Below are 26,062 nucleotides of genomic sequence, written 5' to 3'. Positions count from 1 at the left end.
CAAACGATAACTCCCTTGTGCATGTGTGCAATACGACCTTGCCTAAGGAGAAATAGGGAGACACATCTTCGGCGCAGACATCCTGGTTGATTTGAATCACCTCCTTACATGCAAGTTTTTATTCAATTGTATGGCATTATTGTCAACGCGCTTGTCCTATCTCCCGTCTACTAAAGCGTTGACATTTCCCACAGATCCCTTCCAATATCTGCAAAAGCTTGAGCAATTGATGTTAAAAGTAACCTTGAACGCTGTTTGCTGCTCCCTAACAGGCAGAAGTGAAAAGACGCTCAAGCAACTCGTGACCTTCCGAGACGACTTCCAACCAGTGATGCTCGACATCCCGAAAGGTCACCCCAGACCACCACGCTTCTGGACTTCTGTACTGCACCAGGGACAGATTTTAAGGAGGTTGGAACTATGCAAGGACGATTCCTAGTTGGATTAGCGGATTTGAGGATATGCTTTTTTCGAAAGTCTCCCAGCCGCGACATCATGGACCCTAACTGGGGTGTGTTGTTGCCTCACCAGGCCCAAGCGGGACCACATGCTGGTGGATCTTCACGCCAGAAACTCTTTATTTGCTCTAACATGGAGTGAGCTTTGTGGAGTGTGTGTCAATCTCCTTAAAACAAGTCAAAACAAAACAAAAAAGACGGAGCCTCAGAGGAGGTACCGAGGGGTCCGGTTTGAGCCGCCTGAACCTTGAGATGTTGGTATAGCCTCAATGGACGCAGACGGCGACCCGGTTTGACGCTCCAAAAACAACCACCCCCGTAACTCCCAAACCCCGTCTACCCAGGTTTAACCTTGGAGTGACCCGTTACCTCTCCGGTCCTGGCTCTCCACCTGCTCTGCTGCCTGGGTTCCGGAACGCTCCGCCCTGGGGCCCAGAACGAGCCAATCAGGATGAAGAAGAGCCGCAGCGTGCTGACAGTAACTGGAGAAGAGGTGAGGTAGAACAATAGAGAGTAACAATATCACTAAATAGAATGTGAAGCATGAAACAGTTTATGCAATCATGAGTTAATGCTGCAATTTACTGTGCTGCTCCTCGTGTGCCCACCTTGGCCACCAGGAGGCAGTATAATATTATTCAGTCATAGACACAAATGAAGAAGAATATACTTCTTCTACTCCTGCTAAGGGTGTGCATCTCACCAATAAAAGATTATTGTTTTTGTAATGAATAAAAAAATAAAAAATACAAATAAATACATAAGTAAATAAATAAATAAATTAATTAATTAAATAAAAGATGATTCTATGCGTATCTCAATACATGGGTGGATTTCCAAACATTAAAATAAAAAAAATAAAACATACAATAAATTCTCACCAGGAACTATTTACATCAAATGTAATCACTAGTCAAAAATCTTTAAGTCGAGTCTTTTTTTTTTTTAATCTCTAGCCCCACTATACTTTATACTGGTATCCATGAGATGCTAAGCTACAATACAGCTTCCCAACCAACGGCAGTAATATACATTTCAGTTGGCGTGATGGAAAAACGTGATGGCAAACCTTTGCAAAAAACTAAATTATTGCCAAAGTATAAACCCGACTTCATTAAGCACAGCTTCCTGAATGGAGTAAACAAACGTCGAGACAAGAGCAAAATGGAACGGAATACTAATCAAACTAGCCAATACAGTGTCAATATTTGAATGTGCCCATTGGTCAATAAAGTTCAAATCCACTTATATAACCTGTGTTTGGGTTAACTGTCTGCAGTGAAAGACACGCATACCTGGTGACTTTCACACACTTCGACCTTCCTTTGTGCTCGCTGTGAAGGTCTAAGTAAAGGAATCCACTTAGATGCTTTCATCCCGGATGAAGGACGTGATAGCATGCATTATTCAAACGGGCTTTTATTGATCAAACTCGCGAGTGCCTTTTTGTGAGCGACTGTATATTTAGATGTGTGCACGCGTGCCAGCATCCTTCCACAACTGCTCTGGACGACAACATGAAGCGCAGCATGGGAGTAACACGGCACGGTTGCCTAGCAACTGCTACTGTTCCCCCCAAGTGTTTTGTTGCTACTGTGCTGCAGTGCAGATCAGCCTCCAAGAGATCCCGTCTGTAGCGGCTTATCTCACACACACTTACACAGATACACATGGACACACACACACACAGGCTTTTTTCTTTTTTTTTTTAAGCTTTTCATATACTTGACAGTCGTATGTTGCATCCACGGAAACATGAAGCTGGTCTCCTCGTTGTCTCACAGGGTGTGGACGCTCACATAACGGTTGGTGGGGGTGAAAAGCCAGAGTCGCCGCGCTACAGCCGATCCTACACGTCTGGGGCCACGCTGGGGGCGGAGCTACGCAGGGGGAGGAGTAGGAGACTCTCATCTAGTCTACAGGTAGTCAAGATATAACAACGGGCGCGCCACGATTGGCCTGGCAGCCTTAAAGTGGAAGTCAACCTTAAACAAATCTTGATAATAATATGCTATATGTGACCTCACTAGTCTAAACATGACATTCGGATTAATATTACATTTGTGGAATATGAGTAATGAAGCAAAATCCAGTCGTTTTTATCCATTTCAGGGTGCGGCCATTTTGCCACTTGCTGTCGACAGTTGCTCAGATAACAACCAATCACAGCTCAGCTTCAGAAAACAGGTGAGCTGTGATTGGTTGTTGCATGAGCCCTGAGCAACTGTGATGTCATCTTCAGTTGACAGCAAGTGGCAAAATGGCCCCTTGAGATGGATAAAAACTAACACAATATCAACCAGAATACCATATTTAAACTAGTGAGGCTGCATAAAATATATTTTAGTCAAAACATTTTTTTGGGTTGACTCATTTCAGCCACAGAAACTGCATTTTGTTTACACTTGTTAATGTCACAGGTTCCCTGCTGGCTGCGCCCTCGCGACCGCACTCGCTCGCCAGAGGTCCTTGGCAACGTGTCGCGTCCCACAACGCTGCCCCTCCGCATCCCGCCGCGCATCTCCATCACGCAAGCTGACGCCGACAGGTTTGCGCACACGCCCCGCCACCTCCGTGTTCTATCGCCCAAACTTCTCCAACGCAATTCCTTAAACACATTTTACAGTTATGATGGAGAAAATGGCATCTCCCCCGCTCACACGCCGCTGGGCTCGCAGAGTCCAGGACTCACTCTCAATACGTCCTTCCCCCAAAGCCAGAGGAGGGAGTCCTTCCTCTACCGCTCCGATTCAGACTACGACATGTCGCCCAAGACGGTGTCGCGCAACTCATCACTGGCGAGCGAAGGGTAAGAGGATGAGTGAGGTTGTTTAAACACTAATCACCAAAAGGGTGAAGTATGTCCATGAAACTAAAATGCACAATTTGACCTACTTAACTTTTGAATGCACATACAAAACATTCCCAAAAGTTGTTTGATCCATGTCACTTAAACGCCTTTCAGCGTTGTTTTCATCAACGATGACAAAATGATTTTGTTGACATTTTATTTTTTTCATCTGGATAACCTGATGATGAAAAGGTAAACATTGCTTTTTGTCTAAAACAAGATGTGCAAGTTTTCACTGACGAGACGAGACTGACTGAAAATGTTGGTAGTTGGTCTGTCTGACTTTTGAAATGCAAGTTCACCACGCTGATGTTCATTCAAAGATATGTCACAGCAAGTCCTATAAATAGATCATATAGTCATGGAAATTTACAATTTCTTGTTGATTTAATTTCTTGGTATAACTAAAAGTGTATCATGGAACTAACAGACAGAAAATAAAACATAAAACCTAACTTAAGTATTTTTTTTATGAAGAAAACTATGGGAAATGGCACGATATCAGGTCCTAAATTAAAGTCTTAGCTATTTTTGTCCAAACAAATGTAGGCCTACCTTTAGTTGTAGCGACCACAGTCACAACACATTTAAAATGAACAAAAAACTGAAGAAACAAAGGTGCGCTAATATTTTTTCTATGGCTGTACATAAGATGTTACTCAAAAATCAGCTTGTGATAAATTTCATAGTATGCTAAAGTTTTCCAAATCATTCCTGGCGGAAATTGGCTGCTAGCTAGCTTCAGGCTGAGGTTAGTTAGCTTTGTTGCGCTAATGTCAACTATGTGTGTGTTACTGTCATGTGAAAAACATGCAGGGATTTTTGTACAGTCATTATTGTAATGCGTTGTTATAGCCATCTTTGAGTGACTAGCATGGCGGAAAATGTAGCATTTGTGCTAAATGAACAGTTCACCTGGCTTCAGTAACATAAGTTGCTAAAAGTGCAATACTTTCCTTCCCTTTCAAATTAGACTAAAACCTTTTTAAACCTTAACTAAAACAGGACTAGGAAAGCATTTTTCATCCGAAAAATTAAAACCAAGATGGCTGCCAGAAACAACGCTACTTTCTTTTAAAACACTCTGTGACACTATTTACCTGCAATGGTGAGATATTGATAATCAATTGTTAGACGTCGCCTTGGTTTGATGATGTCAAAATGTCAACATCATGATGAAAAGGACCACATGAAGACCAATTCTAATTAAACCAGGAAATGTAATGTTTCATTCAAGGATCAATGTTTACATATGTTCATCCTTTTTTAGACACACAGGGGAGGACTTCATCGTTACCCCTTTTGCTCAGGTGAGTAGAGCCTCAACGAGTACTTTCTATATTATACTGTAAACATGTACAGTTAAGTTTGGCACATTAACTCTTTGACTGCCAGACGTTATCAGAAAAGGGATGCCGTGGGCGCCAGCTGATTTAAGCATTTTTGACTGATCTTTCAAGGTTCACAGAAAATTATGTGTTTGGACTATGGAAACACATATACTACCAAATGAAAGATTGGACTCTCATCTTTCATCAGAAAAAAAAAACTTTGTTTCTACCTTATTCCGTTTTTCAGTAATCAACAATAGAAAATGGTTAGTTTCATCTCTTGTTTTGAAAAAAAACGTATTTTAACGTCTTTGGCACTCCTCCATAGGATTTTACTAAACGTTATTTAACGTTTTTGGCAGTCAAAGAGTTAAGAATGTTTTTCCATGTTTTGGCTCTAAATGTAATTTATGTGATTATTATGTTTAAGGTTCTGGCCAGTCTGCGATCGGTGCGGAGCAATTTTACCATCCTAGCCAACGTCTCAACTCCAACAGTCAAGTCAGTGAATTAATTATTTCATATAATTGCTGTGTCATTTAGATTTCTTTTTTTGGGGGGGGGTTGTTGCTCCAACATGTTATGCTTGTATTTAATTCTCTTAATGCATTCAAATTATTTTTTTGTCTCATTATAGTTTATTTCATGCCCGTTATTGTATTTTATTTGTTTTACAATACTATATATTATATTGCACCTTTTACCCCATTCAAGACAATTGCTTGCTTACCAACCACGGTGACCTCAGGCGGTCTCCGCTGGGTGGAGTGTGTGTGAGTCCCAGGGCCACGTTGTCGGACCAGCAGTACCAGCAGCTCGCCCTAGACACGCTGGAGGAACTGGATTGGTGTCTGGACCAGCTGGAAACCATCCAGACGCACCGCTCTGTCAGCGAGATGGCGTCCAACAAGGTAAGGGACAGAATATTTGAGCTTTATTCAAAATCCTTGAAAGTAAAGGAAAGGATGTTCAGTAATCCACTGCATATTCAATTTTATTGATCATTTAATCCAAAATGTTGTGCTATTGTGAATTTTTTTATTTGTCTCACTGTACTCTCTGTAAGGTCAGGTCTCTTTTGAAAAAGAGGTTTTTAATCTGAATGGGACAAACCTGGTTAAATAATGGTTGAATGAAAAAAAAAATCCTGGTTCACTTTGAAAACTCAATTTACTTCAAATGTCACAAAATGCCACTCTAAAAATAGTAACTAAATAAATGTTTATGATACTTGAAATACAACTGAAATGTATAACACAAAAATATAGTAAACTAGATTTTTTTTTTAAACACTAGAGGGAGCCAAACTTAAGAATCGCTGATCAGCAAATAAACAAAATACAAAATTAGTAGGGGTGTCAGTTACTCACATTTGTTCACTAGTTGTGGCAGCAGGTATTGTATTGGGCATACCATGTGACCATGTGTTACTATGTGGTGCTACAGTTCAAGAGGATGCTGAACAGAGAGCTGTCCCACCTGTCCGAGATGAGTCGCTCAGGGAACCAGGTGTCAGAATACATCTCCAGCACCTTCCTGGGTGAGTGAAGCAATATTCCTACCACAGCAGACCAACAAAATAAGTCATTTAACATTATGCGTGTATGTGTGTAGACAAGCAGAATGAGGAGGAGATCCCTTCCCCGACTCTCAAAGACAAGCCGATGAGTCAAATCAGCGGCGTGCGGAAACTATCACACAGCTCCAGCCTCTCCAGCACCTCCATGCCTCGCTTTGGGGTCAACACGGACCATGAGGATGAGCTCGCCAAGGTCTCGGCGAAATCTTTTTTTTTTTTTTTAAATGTTTTGTTGGGAAGAACTGGTCAAAAGCATAATTCTCTGAAGAATCAGAGATCATCTGTGGTAAATTTCTTGAATAAGGTTTTATAATGTATTTTGCATGTCTGTGTGTGTGTGTATGCTTGGAAGCAGGAGTTGGAGGATTTGGACAAGTGGAGCTTCAACATATTTCAAGTTGCCGAATTCTCCAACAACAGACCACTTAGCTGCACCATGTACACCATCTTTCAGGTACGCAAACTGTGCTTATAAGGGTTGTTGTTGTTTGTTTTATTTAACTTATTCACTTTCTACTATTAAAACATGTAACCTACCAAAAGAAAGATTAGAGCCTCTTTTTTTCATCAGGAAAAAAAAGTACATTTGTATCTGTTTCCGTTTTGCAGCAATTATCATTAGATTATAATTAAATTTCATCCCCCCCAAAAAAGAAGTATTTTTGCAACATGGCCCTGGTTGATCTCTTATACTCTGCTGCCACCTGCTGGCCGTTTTTTTGCGCATGTAATAACTACCATTGCTGTAAGCGTCCTCTTCAGGTGAGAGGCGACATCAAAGCCTTCTGTATGCTCTAGCATAGAAAACGTATAAATACGTTTTTTGGGACCACGGCAATGTTTAAAATCGAATGTTTTTATATGTTTTTGGGAGCAAATGAGTTAAGATAAGACTGAAGATAACAACCTGTGCTGAGGAAGTAGGCAACGACCAATTAGGGCTCAGTTTGCTGAAAACTCAGAAAACAGGTGAGCCATGATTGGTCGTGACCTACTTCCTCAGCACAGGTGATGTCATCTTCAGTCGACAGCAAGTGGGAAAACTATATTTTTTAAAGTATTAATTGTACAAGAAAAATTATTATTATAATTGCTGAAAATTTCTCAATGACTCAAGTATCCCTTTAACTCTTTGACTGCCAGACGTTTTCAGAAAAGGGATGCCGTGGGTGCCAGCCGATTTAAGCATTTTTGACTGATCTTTCAAGGTCCACAGAAAATTATGTGTTTGGACTATGGAAACACACATACTACCAAATGAAAGATTGGACTCTCATCTTTCATCAGAAAAAAAAGTTTGTTTCTACCTTATTCCGTTTTTCAGTAATCAACAATAGAAAATGGTTAGTTTCACCTCTGTTTTAAAAAAAAACGTCTTTTAACGTCTTTGGCACTCCTCCATATGATTTTACTAAACCTTATATAACGTTTTTGGCAGTCAAAGAGTTAATAATGTTTGTGTTGAAATATCCATTGCTTAAAACACGACAAACCTAATGCTATTCATTAGCCTGTCTTTGCCTTTTCACATGGTTAGCATTAAGCTAAGCTGACTTTCTTAAGGCAAAGCTATGTGGTCGTTTTTTTGCCAAACAGTTGCTTGTATTAAAGTGAGTTGACTTGAGTTAAGTGCCACCATCTAGCATTGGTATCTCAAATTTTTGCTCGCAAGTGAAGGCAAAAAAAAAAAAAACGTCCAAAAGACGACTTGTATCTCAAAAATGCTTATTTTATGCTCATTTCTCAAGGCACCACTGTACTTTCTAAAATGTCACCTCCCCAAGGAACGAGAGCTGCTGAAGACCTTCCGCATTCCCGTTGACACCTTCGTCACTTACGTGATGACACTGGAGGACCATTACCACGGCAACGTCGCGTACCACAACAGCCTCCACGCTGCCGATGTCACCCAGTCCACACACGTGCTCCTCTCCACTCCGGCCCTCGACGTATGTAACACTTGAAGAGAAAAGATGAAGGTCAACACGAGTCAGAATTTCACTTGGAAAAACTCGAGTTAACTGAACGCTCCTTATTTGGTCTTTCCCCCTTAAGGCCGTCTTCACTGACCTGGAGATTCTTGCCGCCCTCTTTGCCGCCGCCATCCACGATGTTGATCATCCTGGAGTTTCCAATCAGTTCCTCATCAACACTAGTGAGTCCCACATTTAAGACAATGTGATTACTGTCAAATGGTTTAACATAAGAGAAGTTATTCCAAAGTCATTTTCTATACAGAGCAGGTTTAAGATTGTGCTCTCTGAAATAATGAGAGTAGTTGAGAGTAATAGGAGTGGGTATAATGCAGATAATGATAGGGGTGGCAATACCATTAATAGTAGTGCGGTGATATGCAAATGAGGTGCTGTTTGAACACTGCTATTAACAGGACTACTGCTGCTACCAATTAAGGTGCAAAGCGAAATGTGAAACTTAAAAGCTAGTGAACAATTGCGTGAGAGGAAACAATTGATTTTGTGGCAGCTATTTAAACGGGTTCTTTTGTTTAACTCCTTCACTGCCATTGACGGTTATAGACGTCAAATATTAATTTTAACTATTTCTGTTTAACATTTTTTTCCACTTCTGTTAACAAGAGTATGAAAACCTAGAACTTTAAAAAAAAAAAAAAAAATTATACATCTGTTCTAAATGAACAATTAAAAAAAAAATCTAGGTTTTCATATTATTGTTAACAAAAGTGGGGAAAAAATATTAAACTAATAGAAATAGTTTAAATGAATTTTTTGACATTTATAGCCGTCAATGGCAGTTATTGAACTGAAAAAAAGAAAAGATTATTAAAAAATCGGGGCGTCAGGCGATTAAAGTTTTTAATCGTAACTAATCGCATGACTTCACTAATTAACTCGCGATTAATCACATATTTCATATCTGTTCTTAATGCACAATAAAAAAAATCTAGGTTTTCATACTCTTAACAAAAGTGAAAAAAAAAGGTAAACTAATAGAAATATTTCCAATGATTTTTTTTACGTTTATAGCCGTCCGGCAATGGCAGTGAATGAGTTAATTTCATGCAATTTTAAGGAAAAGTATTATAGTGGAAAATATATAGGTCTTTCCCTAAAATTATCTGTCATTGTTTTTTTGGAGAGAAATTTCATGTACCAACTGTACTAGTGGTATCTTTACTTGGTATCGGTATCTGCACAATCAAAATCTAGGGTATTCAAGTAACTGTTGTGATGTGCAGACTCAGAACTGGCGCTGATGTACAACGACGAGTCGGTCCTGGAGAACCACCACCTTGCTGTCGGCTTCAAACTCCTACACCAGGACAACTGTGATATCTTCCAGAACCTCAACAAGCGGCAGCGGCAGAGCCTTCGCAAGCTCGTCATCGATATCGTTAGTGCCCTGTTGCTATGATGTGCTCCGATGCATAACCATTAACTGCCATTGACGGCTATACACGTCAAAAATTCATTTGAACTATTTCTATTAGTTTATTTTTTCCCCCACTTTTGTTAACAAGAGCATGAAAACCTTTTTATTTTTTTATTGTACATTTAGAACAGATAGAAAATTTGTGATTAATCGTGAGTTAACTAGTGAAGTCATGCGATTGATTACTATTAAAATTGTAATCGCCTGATGCCCCTAATTTTTAATAATCGTTTTTTCTTAAAATCGTGTCAGGCGATTAAAATTTTTGATGGTAATTAACTGCATGACTTCAATAGTTAACTCACGATTGATCACAAATTTTATATAATAAATAAATAAAAAATTCTAGGTTTTCATACTCTTAACAAAAGTGGGGATTTTTTTCTAAACTAATAGAAATATTTCCAATGAATTTTTTACGTTTGTTCAATGGCAGTGAATGAGTTAATTTCATGCAAAGTGGAAAAAATGTTAAACTAATAGAAATAGTTAAAATTTTTGATGTCTATAGACGTCAATGGCAGTGAATGAGTTAAGACTGCCACGTTTAAAATGGGATAACGTGTAACTTGATTTAAAAAAAGAAAAGAAAAGAAAAACCTTATGGTTGCAAAAAAAAAAAAAATGAGAGAAATTGTATGTTGTTTATTTGCATCTCCAGGTTTTGGCCACAGACATGTCCAAACATATGACCCTGCTGGCTGACCTGAAGACTATGGTGGAGACGAAGAAGGTAACCAGCTCCGGCGTGCTCCTGCTGGATCACTACAACGAGCGCATTCAGGTGGGTTGCCAGATTTGAACATTTTGCCAATAACACAAGATCCAATAGATGGAGCTATGGAGTAACAATCAACAACAAAAATGGTAACTGCTGGGAATAATGATACCATTTCCTGGACCAACTATTAGAACTTGGGTTGTAAATGTAGGTCATTTTTGCAGGTCCTAAGGAACATGGTGCACTGCGCTGACCTGAGCAACCCCACCAAGACCTTACCCTTGTACCGCCAGTGGACGGAGAGGATCATGGAGGAGTTCTTTCGCCAGGGCGACAAGGAGAGGGAGCGCGGCATGGAGATTAGCGCCATGTGTGACAAACACACTGCCTCTGTGGAGAAGAGTCAGGTAAAAAATAATAATAAAATAAACTCACACGCTGGACTAAGAAGAATACATGCTTGTGTATTTAAAAAAACAGACCCTGGTAATAGTAAAAGTACTGATTTAACTCCTGTACTTATTGTATGTAAGAGTAAAAAAAAAAAAGGTTTCTGAAATGTACCGTTAATTATGTACAATAAAAATGTTGCTAAAATGCTAACTTAGCTAATGCTAACAACCGACAAAATGCTAATTACTGAGACGTCAAATACAGTGGCTGGCGTAAATTCATGTTACCTTTTTCACATGCTGTCGGTGGATTTGTTACACATGGTTTACGCAGATTGTTCGTTTACCAAATATCCTAATTAGCGGGCAATAAACAAATTGCGCTTACTGTTAGCAGCTGGTGTAAAAGTGATGGGAGACTTTTAAAGAGGGTTCACCATGGAACATTTGTGAGAGCGCTGCTGGCGAAAAATGGAGTTGCACTGTAAAAACAAAAATCTTAAGTATGATATCATTTCTTAAATTTAACCTTAATTTGCTTTGACAAGTTTTTTCATACTTAAAATGTAATTGTCAGACAAGAAAATTCTGCTTATTATACTTATTATTTAATTATCTTATTTGATCAAGCAGTTTTGGCACTGAGTGTTAAAAAACAGTTTTAAATCGGCCTACTGTGAGGCATAAAACACATTTTAAAATGACTATTAACTAACATCAAAGGCCCTGAACTGAGGTTTCATAAATTGCTTTTTAATTTTATTTTACGATTTTGCATAATCTAGTAATAAGATAAATGGGAAAAAAATACAAGTATGAAAACAGACAGAAGTGCAATATAGCAATTTATTTAAGTGATTTTTTTTGTTATATTTACTAAGCTCATTTTTCCTTATTCCTCTACCTGCTCAGTGGTCTAGTGGTAGAGTGTCTACCCTCAGACTGGGAGATTATGGGTTCAATCCATGGCTGGGTCATACAAAAGGCAACAAAAATGGGACCTGATACCTCCCTGCTTGACACCCAGGCCAAACGAATACTTATATATTAGAGCTTGAAAAAAAAAAGTCAATATTACTTGTTTTTAGTCTAAAAATACTATTTTCAAGACCGCTGTGGTTGATATGGGGCCTAGTATTATTTTCTTATTTCAGGTATATTTAAGTAAAATGTTCTTGTTCTGTTGGTAGATAATTTTGCTTATTTGAAGTACTAATTTTCTTATTTTACAATTTTTTTTCTTAAATTTTCTACTGTCCTCTTCACCCATGGGGAAGTGATGGAATTGGAAGTGTGTGGGGAAGACACAAACAAACACTGAGTTACACAAAGTAATTTATCAATAAATAAATAAAACACACACACACACAAAGCCTTGATTTGTTTAACTCATCTCGATTTATAGGTACAGTATGTGCCAATCCTGAGAGTTTTGTCATAAGTAAGATGGCATGACTCCTTCTTGTGACTACCTACAAGTCTAGCTAGTTAACTCTACAATTTACATCGTCATCATCTGCATAGGTGGAAAAAATAAAGAATAAAAGTAAAGTTAGAAATACTCAAGTACAGATACCTGAAAAAAATCTACCCAAGTACAATAAAGTATTTCTACTTTATTACTTCCCATCACTGCTTTGATAACATTTTGAGTTACTTGCATGCAAGCGCGTATTCACAGTCCTTTTGCCCTTCAGGTGGGTTTCATCGACTACATCGTCCACCCGCTGTGGGAGACGTGGGCCGACCTGGTGCACCCCGACGCCCAGGAGCTTCTGGACACATTGGAGGAGAACCGCGAGTGGTACCTGACCACCATGCCTCAGTCGCCGTCGCCTCCCCCGGACAGACACTTGCTGCATGACCGCTTCCAGTTTGAGATCACGTTGGAGGACCTGGAGCACAACAACCGCAACCACGTCCACAAGAGGATCAGCGGCGGTCAGAAAGACCCCAGCCTTGACGGCCAAGCCGAGAGTGAGGCGGAGGACGAGAGGAACCACAACAGGGAGCAGAACGGAGTTAGTGATGAGGATGAGGAGGCTGGCGAGAAAGAGGAAGAGGAAGAGGAAGAAAACCCCGCAGAGGAGCAGGTGGAAGAGGAGACAGGCGACACCGAGAAGGAAGAGGAAGCAGATGATGAGGAGACCAAAGTAGCGGAGGATGAAGATCATCCGGATGAAGACGGAGCCCCGCAGGAGGGCGAGGAAAATGTGGACGCGGGAGATGGGAATGCGGAGGAGGAAGATGAAGCAGAAGGACACGTTGAGGAGGAGGAAGATGGAGCCCAGGGAAATATTGACGAGGAGGTGGAGGATGAAACGGCGGGGGACGAGAACGAGGAGGAACAAGAGGACGGAGAAGAGGTGGAGGAAAAGGATGCGGGGGAGGAAGAAACTGCTGAGGAGGAAGCAGAAGAAGGTGAAGAGGAGAAAGATGGGGATGGAAACGACGAAGAAGAGGAGAGTTAGTGGGCCATACAAAGCAAATGATCAGCGAGAAGATGCAGATTGAAAACGCGGATTGGGCGAGAGTCAGCCTGTCACTCGCGCGCGCCGTCCACTCGAACACGTCTGAGCTGAGAGGTCAGTGGACTCGTGGGCGGAACCTCTCGCAGGAGGCGGCGGCACCGCAAGCTGTTCTTACAGACCTTCGGACACGGGTCACAAAATAACACATACATGCAAAATAAGTTTGTGCCTGTTCTCCCGAGATCACCGACTATACTTGCCATCGTCTTCTGTGTCGTCCTTGACCACCAGAAGTGAAGTGAAGTCTGCCGTCTTGTTTTCACAAAGTGGCAGTGCTGTACTGCCAAGAAATAAAATCAATGTCATCACTTAATGATTTGCAGGCAAGTTAACGACACCCGGTATACTCACTCACTCACCTACGACGGCGGCTCGTCGTCCATGAAGCAATGGATTGTGGGTCCCGGGTTCAAGAGTGTGACCGTCTTCCACAAATCAACTTTTTGTTTTTGTAAAAAGACAAGTTTTTGGCACTTTATCACCTCTGTTACATAATATGTACATAACAAACATGTATTTTAATCTTCTGATGTCATATAATAAATATGATCAATCAAGGTGAAATATTTTTACCTTTTCGCCAATGACTTATAAAAGATCTAAGAAGCAATTCCAAGTTCCAAGCAATTGTTTTTTTGTTGTTGTTAGGATAATCGAATCTATATTGCAATAAAATATAATTGTGTGGAATTATCAGACAAGAGAAAATAAATAAAAAGACACCTGAACATTTTTGAATATATGCACTCAAGCAAGGAAGTACGGATACAATATGAGGTGTCAGGCTGGTCCAACAATATTAAAGCCCAAAGAAGAAGGTAATCGAGGCTCGCTGTGGTAACAACAGAGCCTCTACTTTGCTAAATATGAATCTGTGTTCAAAAAAAAGAAATCAACATGATTTTAAATTTATTTCAAGATGAAATAAAAACTCTCAACAGAGTAATTACTTGATTTGATTCCTAATTTTTTTTTGTTTCATTGACAAATATTGTTTTCCTGAGTCAGCAAATATCATTATTTACCATGTGAACAGATTAAACCGTTTCAGATGGTTAACACTGATCTGGTCGTGTTTTATTTCACAGCTAGTTATTGGGGCCACATGATTCCAGCTGCAGTAATGACAAAAAATGCATGAGTAAAAACCCAAACATAATTCTTTAGAAGAAAAAAAAGCCTTCAGAACTTGCAGTGTCAAGACTCATTTAAAGCCGAACGCCTTATGACATGTTTGGGAATATTGCAAATGTATTAAAAGCAAATATATTTTAACTGGCAAGTGTAACTGATAAAACTCCGTAACAGGCCACATAAAGAAGAAAAGTTCAAGTCCATTTTGATGCATATAAAATCCCCCATTTTTCATTTGAAAGCGCTTGAAGCTGACCCAATGTTCTTCTTTGTTTTGTTTTTCGTTTTCAGCAGCCAATCAGAGACGTCCAGTCCGGGAAATTCTGTATCTCTCCGATCTCAGTCAACTGTTGGCGTCCTTGCGTCAGCGTGAGCTTGTAGCGCAGACGCATTTTACACTGAGGAAGCAAAGATCCAGACATGAAAAGTGTCAGGCAGAGTGCACAACTCCATCAAGGTCAAACAATTTTATCGGCATCAAAATTTACCTAACTCTGCCGAGTAATTTTTAAAAGGGATACGTGACCCTTTTAGACATTTTCAGCAGCTAATTTTTTTGTCTATAATTCATTTGCTTCATTATTTGTCATGTAAAATTAGTACCTTTAAAAAACTCTGTTTCCATACATAGGGTTTTGTATAACTATGATTCCTAGTATTTCTTGGGGGCGAAGGGGTGGGCGGGGGTTCCTCAGGTTACGTTCAAGTTCGGCAATGTAACCCGAATTTCGATTCGTATTTCACCGTTAAAGTGGATATTTACAACAAAATACTTTGTACAGTAATTTAAAAAAAAAAAAAACATATTTGCGCGTCCGGGAAAGCCGGAACCAATATTTCGTGTTTCTGCACGGACATTCATTGCTGACGGACCGCAGAGCGGCGCTAATTCTAACATAAACAGAAATGGGGTAGATGCCGCGGACTTCTGACTTCCGGGTTTTACACATCAGCGCCGTTTTCGGCCGCGTTCCAACACTCGCGCCCCCACCCCTGCGTCCCCCAACCGCGCGCTCCCGCTCATCGGCTGGAGGGCGTCTCTCGGCTATCTGAAATGCTTCCGACACTGAGACAGACACTACACACTCGCAGCCTCGCACCCGTCGACGGGAACGCGCAACCGAGGGGCACACAGGCGGAAGCGCAAGTACTGGGACGCGGCCCACACGTCGCAAACCGGAAACTGAAACAAAGTTGATGGGTGAAAACCCAGATATCTCGATAACTCGAGGACTCCCTTGTATTACATTTTCCTATGTATGTAAACTTATGACCCATATTTAACATTATGAAAATGCATGTGTCCTAATAAAGCCTTCACCATGAGGAATTGCAGTATAACTTTGTCAGCTGAGGTCATTATAATTTTTTTTTCAAAAACTAATTACATGAGCTGAATCACCTTGTGTGAGTTAGCTAACAGGATGACCTGAGCAATGGCAGGCGGGGGCTGGAGGGGGTTGTATGGAGGGAGGTGTGTTGTCGTTGCAGGTTGAAGTTTCACCGACATGGTCTGCAGGACAAAATAAAAATAAAACGGGAAGTTGACAGTGTGCTCATCATTCGTTGGAGACTTTGGTGTTTGAGGTGTTTTCACCTTTGGGACGGCAGCTTGAAAGATGAAATCTGTCACCTCCAAGGATGAAGTGTTCACCGTGGAGATGACGACCACGGCGACGCCAGGATGAGCGGGCGGCGGGTCCCTGGCGAAATGAAGAGAGACGTGGATGCCGCCCTGGTCGTATATGGTGATGGGTTCGAGCTGACCTGTGAAAAGACGTATAGGCGACTTATATCTGATGTGGGGCTTTGAAAAGACTCATACAAGTACATTTGCAATTAATTTTTAAGAGCTCTTAGGTTTTTTAAACATTTGGTTGAACTTTTGCGCCATTAATTTTCATTGAATCATTATAGTATATTTTAATGTTCTATGCATAGTATGATAGTGGCTTACAAATAATAATAAATATTTGGTTAATTCAAAATACACAATAGCGTGTATATACAAAATAGTGATTTTATGAATTAATTTACTAGTTATATAATTAAAACGTGAAAAATAATTTACATTTACATATTTTATATCCACATTTTAATTATAATATATTTTTTAATTATTTATATTTATATTTATTATATTTTTATTTTTTAAATTATATTTAGGTCTTATGACCTGGTCGCATCTGTCAGATTTAAAAATCAAATATAGATAGATATAGACGTACTAGGCTTGATGGTCTCCATGGGAACAAAGATATTTTTCAGCACATGCTGCGGACAAGCGCCGTCCCCCGAAGGTGCTGCTGGTTGACAGGTATTTGAACATGATCCTAAACTTGTGAACTGTTGATTTTGTGACCTGTCAGGAAGTAAAAACAAAAGAGGCAATGTCAGCCAAATGTCAACTTGTCGTGTGCATAAAAGTGTCATGTCTTGGTTTCATTTCAAGGTCACCATATGTTTATTTCATTTGCCGTAGAAGAACCATTTTCCCCACATCCCCGAGATCTCAGCAAAGGGCCGCTCATCTCATTCGCCGGACAGACTACTCCATTGAACTGTGGGAAAGATATGTATTTGCATTTTTTTTGGGAGATGCTGAACCACTGCATTAAAGCCTTGAACTCCCCGTTCAAAGTCTCACCTGCATCAGCTCGTCATAATACGACTTTGGAGACAGAAGAAGTAACTCTGGAATCAAAAGGTATGAAAAAGTTACACATGTATCAGTGGTAAATGACAAATGATAAATAGAATCAGCGCTACATGTATCGGGATAATTAAGACGGTGGGGTCTCTATGGTAAAATGGATAATGACGTGTGATGGCAATAGAAGGGGTATTTGCGCCCCCTGGAGGACATATTGAAGTATGGCATCTCCATTGCTCTATTTGGGGGACAAGCTAATGTTAGCTTATTGTTGGTAGACAGTGACTAGAAAAATGTCATGGCTGCATGCGTATGTTTTTACTTTGCTGAGCTAACTAGCGACGGAGGACTCATTTTTGCTTGATAATCGACGATTACAAGATGCCATCGTGTACGTTTGAGCCCGAAAGTTATTTGTTGTTTTGCTCTTCATTAGACTGAGAAAGAAAATGACAGAAGCAACCAAAATATGATAAAATTGATTCAAAGAAATGTGCAGCAAATTGCCCAACACAGCAATTCATCTTTAAATGGTAATATGTTGTCAGAAAAGTTTCTCTAGATCGGTTTGTTTTGCCAAAATCGATTGATGAATTAGAAAAGAAACACACCAAATAAAAAAAACATGAATAAGAATTTCCTTATGCTATTATGGAAGCCAATAAAGTTATAAGGTTCCACAGCATATTGGCTGAAAGTATTAAAAAAATAATAATAATAAATAAAAATAACTTATTTAACTCATTTGCTCTCAAAAACGTATAAATATGTTCTATTTTAAATGTTTTAAGTGTCCCAAAGACGTATTTATAAGGTTTTTTTTAAATGTTTTTTTAAATATATGTTAAAGCATATAGAAGGCTTTGATGCAGCCTCTCAACTGCAAAGAACAGTTGAAGAAATGGTAGTTATTACACAAACGGCCAGCAGGTGGCAGTAGAGTATAAGAGATCAACCAGGGCCACGTTGAAAGAAATCTCTTTTACTCACATTTCTAAATAGATTTGCGAATAATGATGAAACTTAGCTACATTCTAATGCTAATTGCTGCAAAATGGAAGCAGATAGAAATATACTCTAATCTTTTTTGGTAGGTTCCATGTGTTATAGCAATAGAACACAATAGTCTGTGGGCCTTGCAAAATCTGTCAAAATCCAGTCAAACAGCCGGGAGCGAAGGGGCTTGCTTCAGTAAAAATGGCTAGGAGTGGTGAATGAGATAAATAAATCTATTCCTTTATCTTTTTTTTTTAATTCGCTGATCAGCCAGAAAATCCTGAGCCTCTGTTCTATTTTCAATGTGTGCATTTGTCCTCAGTTGGCTTCACTGCAGTTTGGGAGAGGGGAAAAAATAATGCAGTCATGCCTGATTGTGGAGGGTTCTGCTCAGCAGCAGAGTTGCAAGTGCTTTCCAGACAAGAGGAAAAAACAGGTGAGTCGTCGTCCATCGCCAAAGGCGAGTCGTCTTTTCTGTCCGTCTGAGGCGAGTCGAGAGCCGAGAGGTCGATGAGGTGGTAGCTCTTGATCTGTCGGGGACTGGCGGGAGCTACAACAACAACAACATTCGGTCATACAAGCCAAAGAATCAATCAGCCATTGGCTAATTTGACATTGTGCGGCCTCACTCTCGCTTTTTTCCGTCACTGCTTCTTCACTCTTACTTCTCCTGTTACACTCTCGCCTCCCGATTCGCTCCTTGTAGGCGTTCACGACCAGCGTGAGCTCGTCGTTGGCCGCCAAGATCTGTGTCAGGGCTTCGTCGTCGTCCACCGTGTCGCTAGCCAGCCGGAAAAGGCTCGGCCTCAGGCGCTCGCAGCTGTCATACAGGTCCTGAAATATAGAAGATGGAATTGTTAAATATTAACGCGACAGAAAAAGGAAGCTGATCTTTTAGAACATTTTTTTTTGTTCCCCCTCATGTGGACATTGCAGGTTTTTCCCTATGATTGGATAATTGAAATTTATATATTAGTAGTTAATAGACAGGTGTGGGCAGTGTATGGCCGGCGGAAATAAAAAATGGTCCGGTACCGTCTATAATTCGGCCCATTATCGAGAGCAATGTACATAATATTTGTTGGACAACTAATCAATTAATTTGCTAATCAATAATTTAGAAACTTTTAAAATGGACCAAACACTCTGAATTTTATCCACTCAACAGTAAATATTCTCTGATTCTTGCAATAATCCACGAAAGGAAACATTTTATTTGTGTTGAATCAAAATTTGCAGACATGTGCTTTTACCTCGGAAAACAATAATCCACTTTTTTTTGCCCATTTTATAAAATATGACAGACCAAACCAGTAACTAAATATTTTTAATTCATTTCTGTTTGGGCATTTTTTTCAATACTGAAATAATCCAATGTTTTAATACAGTGATGGAAATTTAAAATTATTATTTTTGTCCAAGTCATCAATTAATAGGCAAAAAAGCTGGTAACTCTTTTTTTCACCCTAAAATTGGTCATCAAAATGTATTTATTCATTTCCAATTAACACATTCAATTAACACATTCAGTTAATTGATAAATTGTGTTTTTTTTTACAAAAATCAGGTGCATCTCATTCTTTTTACAGTTCACTAATCTTGATTAAAAATATTTTTTGCAGTATCAATACTGAAATTACACAGTGGTGGAAATTTAAATGTATTTATTTTTTTTCCGATTCATCAATAGACAAAAAAAATCCTTAGATTAATTAATAAAAGCTGTTAGCTCTTTTTTTTTTCACCCTAAAATTGATCATCAAAATATATTTATTTTATTCATTTGCAATAACACATTTGGTTAATTGATATATTGTGATTTTATTTTATTTTTTTTTACAAAAATCAGGTGCATCTCATAGCCCATTTATTTTACAGTTCACTAATCTTGATTAAAAAAAAAATAATTTCAGTATCAATACTAAAATAATACAGTAATGGAAATCTATTTTGTATATGATTAATCAATTAATAGACAAAAAAATCAACAGATTCATTGATTAATAAAAGCTGTTAGCTCTTTTTTTTTTCCACCCTAAAATTGGTCATCAAAATGTATTTATTTTATTCATTTCCAATAACACATTTGGTCAATTGATATATTGTGAATAAAAACCAATCAGGTGCATCTTATAGCCCATATAATGTATAGTAAATATATTGTGAGGTTTCAGTAGAAAACATCCCTTGGAAATTTCAAACTTAAAGCGATATAATACAAGAGCTGTAAAAAAAAAAAAAAAAAATTATAAAGATTCTGCTTTTGAAAGAATGGTAAAACTCACCTTTTATTATTAATATTTTGATATAGTTCTCATGTTGCAATTGTGCAAGGGTAGGCAGGTGAATGACAGTAATCTTACTTTTAATTGGTGACCGGGCTGTAAAGTTGCTTCAGTGTGTTTGTCCAACATCTCTCTGAGTTGCTTGGTGCTGCTCTCCACCGCCTTCAGAGTGAATTCACGCTTTGACACTTTCTCCGCTTTTTCCTGCTCCTTAAGGACACACACACACACAAACAATTGTTTAACTACCGGTAAATAAAAAAAAGATGGCCGTGTGCTAAATTGCATCTTATGAGGCCTCACCTCTTTCATTGTGCTTTTAATAAGCCTGTTGGCGGTCTCCAAATCTTCGGGACGTCCGCTTTTTAATAATCTGTCTAGGAGCTGGAGGAAGTAAAAGAAGGATGGCTGTTTTTTCAGTGATGGTGGAAACGTAATTTGATGCACACACACAACCAACGTTCACATACACACCGTCGCTTTGTCTTCCTGGTCAAAGACCGAGTCAGTGGCTCTTTGAGGTGGAGGGGCCATTATGATATTATCGGGTAGTTTGGGATCCTTTTTAATGATCCCTAAAATAAGCGCATTGCATGAAGGGTGCAAAAAAAATCCTCATGTGAACATGTGAGACAACTTGCGGCATTGTACTGTACCTTGTTTCTTGAGCATGGAGTAGGCTTCCTGAATTTTTGTTTCCTCTTTGAGCCAGAGTGTCCAACCATAAAGTACCTGAGTCAGCCTATCTTTCACCGTCTGGGCAGTCCACGAACCGAAGTACTACACAGAGGAAGTTGACCAAGTCAGAATGAAACTGACAGAAACGCGTTAAGTGTTGAACGACATGAAGTCATACATAGTTCATCTTGGTGTGAGGAGTTTTAGTGATGATGAAGTTGTCAGTGTCTATGCAGTTGCTATGTCCCTTGTGATACAATTTGTGGTTGCTATGCAGTTGCTATGTCCATAGTGATGATGAAGTTGTCTGTCTATGCAGTTGCTATACACCTTGTGATGTCATTTGTGGTTGCTAAGCAGTTTCTATGTCCCTTGTGATTATATTTGTAGTTGCTATGTTCCCAGTGATGATGAAGTTGTCTGTCTATGCAGTGATGATGAAGTTGTCAGTGTCTATGCAGCGATGATGAAGTTGTCTGTGTCTATGCAGTTGCTATGTCCCTTGTGATGACATTTGTGGTTGTGATGCAGTTGCTATGTCCCTAGTGATGATGAAGTTGTCTGTCTATGCAGTTGATATGTCTCTTGTGATATTTGTAGTTGCTATGTTCCATGTGATGCCATTTGTTGTCGATATGCAGTTGCTATGTCTATTCTGATATTTTTGTAGTTTCTATGTCTCTTGTGATTTCATTTGTGGTTGCTATGCAGTTGTTATGTCCCTTGTGATATTTGTAGTTGCTATGTCCCTAGTGATGATGAAGTTGCCAGTGTCTATGCAATTTGTTATGTCCTTTTTTGATGACATTTGTGGTTGCTATACAGTTTCTATGTCCCTAGTGATGATGAAGTTGCCAGTGTCTATGCAATTTGTTATGTCCTTTTGTGATGACATTTGTGGTTGCGATACAGTTTCTATGTCCCTTGTGATGTTGAAGTTATCAGTTTCTATGAAGTTGCTACGTTTCTGTAATTGTCACTTGGGTCCTGTATTTTAGGATCTGTATGTGTGAGTTTTATTTTTCCATTTAAGTCTTTATTGTTTCATATAAAAAACCAATATCGGTCAAGTATTTTGGTCTTACAGAGTTGGCTTATGCTAAAATAAAGGCAAATGAAGCATGAATTAATATGAAAGACAGTTTATCGACTTGAATTACACTAAACATTTTGACTTTCAGTCTTCTAAGCACTCACTATGACAGCATTTGGACTACCAATTAACCAAAATGAAGCAGAGTTGGTTGTTCGCCCCCAAATTGCAGTCTTTACAATTTAAAAATTGCATTCCGATGTCGATTTGAATTTGATTAAGTGTTCAGCCCTACTACTATCAAACAAAGTGCTGCTTGTTGTGAATTTTTCTCCCATCATTAAATGCCTGTTAAATCTAATTTTTGCCCGCAAATCTAAACAAAAGAATCATGACATTAACGGTTTATAACTGGAAAAACTCTTAAGTCGGGTCAATCGAAAGTCAAGGTACAACTGTTTTTCTGTTTCTATGATTTGCTTTGGTAAAATGGTTTCAAAATACAAAGGAGGCCGACCAGCGTCCCAAATCGCATTGTTTCCAACCGTAATGTTAATTTCTGAACTACATACAAACTTACCTTTGGCGTCAGTACTTTGATGAGCTCGTTGAGGAATCTGAATTTAGCTGCTTCGCCATGGAACCTCTTGCCGCAGTTGTTCATGCACGCCTCGAGAACCTGGGAACAAAGCAGCAGCGACCGCTCACCCCCAACTGAATGGAACAAGCTAATAGTGCATCATCTTGGCTAAATTGCTAGCAGAAGCGTATCACTGGATATCACATGAGTGGTCAGAAGATCCAGCGGGTGACACTTAAAGTGGAACAACATGGGATACGGATGGCCAACAGAAATCAATCATGTTCAGGTCAACGTGATAAAAGTTAGTCGCACATATTATTCTCAGACCCCAGATATGTACAAATAGAAAGTAACGCTTCCATATGTCCTGATACATCCTTTTCAGAGTCATGGAGAAAACACAACCTCTCCCAGTTGATGAGGCCATTTTGCGGATATGTGATAATGCTAAAAGAATTCAGAGATGAGACCACCTCCTGAGGTGATTTCAGTTTCAGAGCCGCATCCAAATGAACTCACGATGTGAATGAAAAATGAAGTGAGTTTATTGCCTTTGGGTCCAACATGAGACACTAATGACCATATGGAATCGTCAATTAACGTAAATGACTGTATTTCTACAAACAGTGATTGAGCCTTTTCTGGCTAATCAAAAAATTTAAAAAAAGATGAAGGAATAGATTTATTTATCTCATTCACCACTCCTAGCCATTTTTACTGAAGCAATCCCCTTCGCTCCCGGCTGTTTGACTGGATTTTGACTGATTTTGCAAGGCCCACAGACTATTGTGTTCTATTGCTATAAAACATGGAACCTACCAAAAAAAGATTAGAGTATATTTCTATCTGCTTCCATTTTGCAGCAATTAGCATTAGAATGTAGCTAGGTTTCATCATTATTCGCAAATCTATTTTGAAATGTGAGTAAAAGATTTCTTTCAACACGGCCCTGGTTGATCTCTTACAACACTGTGGAGTGATCCAACGGCAGAGTCGATTTGAATGCTAATTGATAACGTGCAGGGAACTCATTTACAACATGCAGTCAGACTCCACACATGAATTCATCGGCGAAACTGTTAGTGTGCTTCGGTGCTGCTGTTTTGGTTAGCAACAGAGTTAAAAACCTTCAGTGTCCGCATGTGAACAAGCGCCTATGAACTGAGGTCCTAACAGACAAAAAATAATAATAATAAATACACTGGGATTTTGCTTACTTACAGTCAGAGCTTGAATAGCCTCTTTTTCTTGGGGAGACTGGATTTTATGCGCAAGAAGACTGAGAGCAACCTGTGGACTGACATAAACAAAATAAGATATACCGTATAATGTAGCGGATATGCTGGCAATGTTAAAATGATTATTAATGAACCTTTCCAATGGTCAGATTCCAGCACCGTTAAAATCAGTAAAAAAAAAAAAAAAAAAAAAAAGAACATTACCAGATACATTTATATCTACTGTACACAAACCTGTGCTCTTTTTTTTTTTTTTTTTAAAGAAACATCAGTTTCACTCAGGAAGACATCAAAACGTGTTATAAACGTGGTTAGAGAAGGACGGAAGCCTCAATATTGTGGTCTACAGAAAACCTACCCACAACACAAAGATGGATGACTGAGATCTACACACAAGTCAAAATTGGAAGAAGCTGTTTTTGTATCGCTCCTCACATTTGGATGGGATGTCATAACGGCAATAGTCTATGACAACATGGATGTGGGGCAACATTGTTGCGTTTTAACCGTAAAACCGATTGTGTGAGCCCATGCGAGAAAAGTTAAACATCAACAACAATTCAGATCTCATTTGAACGCCTTGCTCACCCATCAGCCTCCTTGTTGATCAATTCAAAGAAGGCCTGGATGCAGTCCCACCTGTCGTCCTGGTTGTTCGGGTCTGTTGCCTGGTCTGGACAAGTGAAAAGTGTTAAACCGAGATTATCATCAGGCAATTATAACTACCTGTACAATTTTAAAAACTCAATTTAATGGGTAAGTGAGAATATAAGACACTATTTAAAGATACCTTAAGGTGCTGTCACCATTCTGGCAAATTCTGTTTCTCTTAATAAGTCACTTATTGTAGAAAATGTTTTACACTTTAACTACCTATCAACATTACCTGTTTCTACTCGTTTGAAGTTCGTTCTTGGGAAAGAGCATAGTTACGACTTTACCGGAGGTATTTACGCAAAATACAATTTCTCAATTTAAGAATAGTTTCTTTGTTGTTTAAACAAGAGTAAGCAAACCATTTACACAAGTAAAAGCTTAATTGTACGTTAGCATTGTTTTATATCTTGGGAAATTACATCACTTAAATAATTAAGTACAGAACCAATCACTCTTTACCTAATTAGTTCAAGTGACCGATGGTTTCACATAGTATATTTTTAAGTGTGTTAATCATATTAATTAATTGCCTTTACACATTTGACGAAATCTTTTGATAAAATCACGAAAGTTCGCCCATCTTTCACGAGCACAAAGTGCACGCGCACGTGTTAAATGTACCAACTTCCTGTTACAAGCGTCTCCCGTTTCCACCAATATTTCCGATACAAAACGCCTATTGATGATAAACGCGTGAAACAAATATAATTGTTTATGTCGTTACTGTACTCGCAATCAAACCGTCACACAAACAGAATATTTACATGCATGCATGTCACGAGTCGTGACGTAAGCACAAAGAAAGCCGTGAGATGCGTTCACTGACAATGCGTCCAAACAGCAACGCAAAACCCGGAAAGCAACCAAAGTCAAATGAACTGATGCGATACATTTCCGAGTGCCGTCTACTCACTGAGCCATGACTCCAAAGTTGGATGGCCGCCGTCTTTCGCCATGGCCGCTTTTCTGCTGCTGCACGTACGTCCGGGTTCGTTTACGAGAGGTAGTCGTCGACGTGTGTCGAGAGTGTGAGAAGTGTCACTTGTGGGAAGCAACGATGTCACTCTGGCTTGCCCGCGACATGTGACACTCACACCGCATTCACTCGTCACACTTTGTGTACACTCCACGCACGAGTTGGCCTACTTAGCTACTCCCCTTTTTCGCACACAAGTTACTAACTATGCTTGAAACTGTCCTAATGGGGTCCGTTAGGCGGCGAATAAATTATGGTCAAAAAGAAGGGAGGAGCGAACCATGGATGAAAGGAAGGATAGAAGTAAGGACACGTGATGAAAGGAATGGGGAAGGAAGAAGTCCAGGGGAGGAGAAAACGTACGAAAGGAAGGATGAAAGGGTGGAGGAAAGATGGAAGGAAAGAAGAAAGCAGGGGAAAAAGTAAAAGAAGGTAGGAAGTTAGAAATGACAGTTTAACTCATTCACTGCCATTGACGGGTATTGACGTCAAAAATTCATTTGAACTATTTCAATTTTTTCCCCATTTTTGTTAAGAGTATGAAAACCTAGATTT

At 39.3% G+C, this 26,062-nt stretch overlaps 2 protein-coding genes and 1 long non-coding RNA gene across 13 annotated transcripts in view; 1 reads left to right on the top strand and 2 right to left on the bottom strand.

Moving 5' to 3' along the window:
* The window catches only part of LOC144054731 (uncharacterized), a 44,116-nt gene extending 35,939 nt beyond the window's left edge, over positions 1-8,177 (bottom strand). For 2 of the 3 annotated variants that reach the window (XR_013294706.1, XR_013294705.1), the window contains exons 1-4: positions 8,058-8,177; positions 6,120-6,198; positions 5,371-5,525; positions 828-940 (exon numbers count right to left, since the gene is read on the bottom strand). This is a non-coding gene — a long non-coding RNA (uncharacterized LOC144054731). Of the gene's footprint in view, positions 1-827; positions 941-5,370; positions 5,531-6,119; positions 6,199-8,057 lie in introns of those variants that run through there. The other variant, XR_013294707.1, reaches the window with a different exon arrangement.
* LOC144054722 (3',5'-cyclic-AMP phosphodiesterase 4C-like) lies at positions 279-14,339 on the top strand. Its single transcript, XM_077569950.1, has 16 exons — positions 279-951; positions 2,243-2,380; positions 2,879-3,006; positions 3,085-3,267; positions 4,580-4,619; positions 5,071-5,141; positions 5,389-5,551; positions 6,087-6,180; positions 6,255-6,412; positions 6,575-6,673; positions 8,004-8,168; positions 8,275-8,374; positions 9,437-9,591; positions 10,292-10,414; positions 10,576-10,758; positions 12,441-14,339. The coding sequence occupies exons 1-16, from the start codon at positions 910-912 to the stop codon at positions 13,212-13,214; spliced, it is 2,616 nt and encodes an 871-aa protein (XP_077426076.1). The 5' UTR covers positions 279-909; the 3' UTR covers positions 13,215-14,339.
* Positions 14,225-25,903, bottom strand: LOC144054724 (ADP-ribosylation factor-binding protein GGA2-like). 9 transcript variants are annotated; one of them, XM_077569960.1, is made up of 17 exons: positions 24,991-25,283; positions 24,761-24,786; positions 24,463-24,547; positions 23,858-23,933; positions 22,634-22,732; positions 20,999-21,122; positions 20,817-20,917; positions 20,646-20,726; positions 20,421-20,552; positions 18,687-18,891; positions 18,428-18,607; positions 17,056-17,102; positions 16,866-16,969; positions 16,637-16,770; positions 16,006-16,175; positions 15,811-15,921; positions 14,225-14,806 (listed from the first exon to the last, which is right to left on the bottom strand). In XM_077569960.1, the coding sequence occupies exons 5-17, from the start codon at positions 22,715-22,717 to the stop codon at positions 14,696-14,698; spliced, it is 1,584 nt and encodes a 527-aa protein (XP_077426086.1). In that variant the 5' UTR covers positions 22,718-22,732; positions 23,858-23,933; positions 24,463-24,547; positions 24,761-24,786; positions 24,991-25,283; the 3' UTR covers positions 14,225-14,695. The 9 variants fall into 9 exon arrangements, with proteins under 9 accessions (XP_077426086.1, XP_077426082.1, XP_077426084.1 ...); XM_077569956.1 differs by lacking the exons at positions 24,761-24,786; positions 24,991-25,283 and adding an exon at positions 25,445-25,903; XM_077569958.1 differs by lacking the exons at positions 24,761-24,786; positions 24,991-25,283 and adding an exon at positions 25,445-25,901 and having other exon boundaries at positions 18,723-18,891.
* Positions 25,904-26,062: the final 159 nt, after the last annotated feature.

This window comes from Vanacampus margaritifer, chromosome 7 (genome assembly GCF_051991255.1).
Source record: "Vanacampus margaritifer isolate UIUO_Vmar chromosome 7, RoL_Vmar_1.0, whole genome shotgun sequence".
Lineage (NCBI taxonomy): Eukaryota > Metazoa > Chordata > Actinopteri > Syngnathiformes > Syngnathidae > Vanacampus > Vanacampus margaritifer.
The sequence above is the reverse complement of the archived record's forward strand: the minus strand, read 5'-3'. Positions and strand labels throughout refer to the sequence as shown.

Bases quoted from the DNA above. Each gene is read 5' to 3' on its own strand.
- LOC144054724 (XM_077569956.1), bottom strand. From the start codon at position 25,487: ATGGCGAAAGACGGCGGCCATCCAACTTTGGAGTCATGGCTCA. The intron at 18,892-20,420 runs GTAAGATTACTG...TCTATATTTCAG, and splicing joins AGCCCGGTCACCAATTAAAA to GACCTGTATGACAGCTGCGA. The intron at 16,176-16,636 runs GTACGTCTATAT...GTCTTTTCACAG, and splicing joins CATGGAGACCATCAAGCCTA to GTCAGCTCGAACCCATCACC.
- LOC144054722 (XM_077569950.1), top strand. From the start codon at position 910: ATGAAGAAGAGCCGCAGCGTGCTGACAGTAACTGGAGAAGAG. The intron at 952-2,242 runs GTGAGGTAGAAC...GTTGTCTCACAG, and splicing joins TGACAGTAACTGGAGAAGAG to GGTGTGGACGCTCACATAAC. The intron at 5,552-6,086 runs GTAAGGGACAGA...GTGGTGCTACAG, and splicing joins GCGAGATGGCGTCCAACAAG to TTCAAGAGGATGCTGAACAG.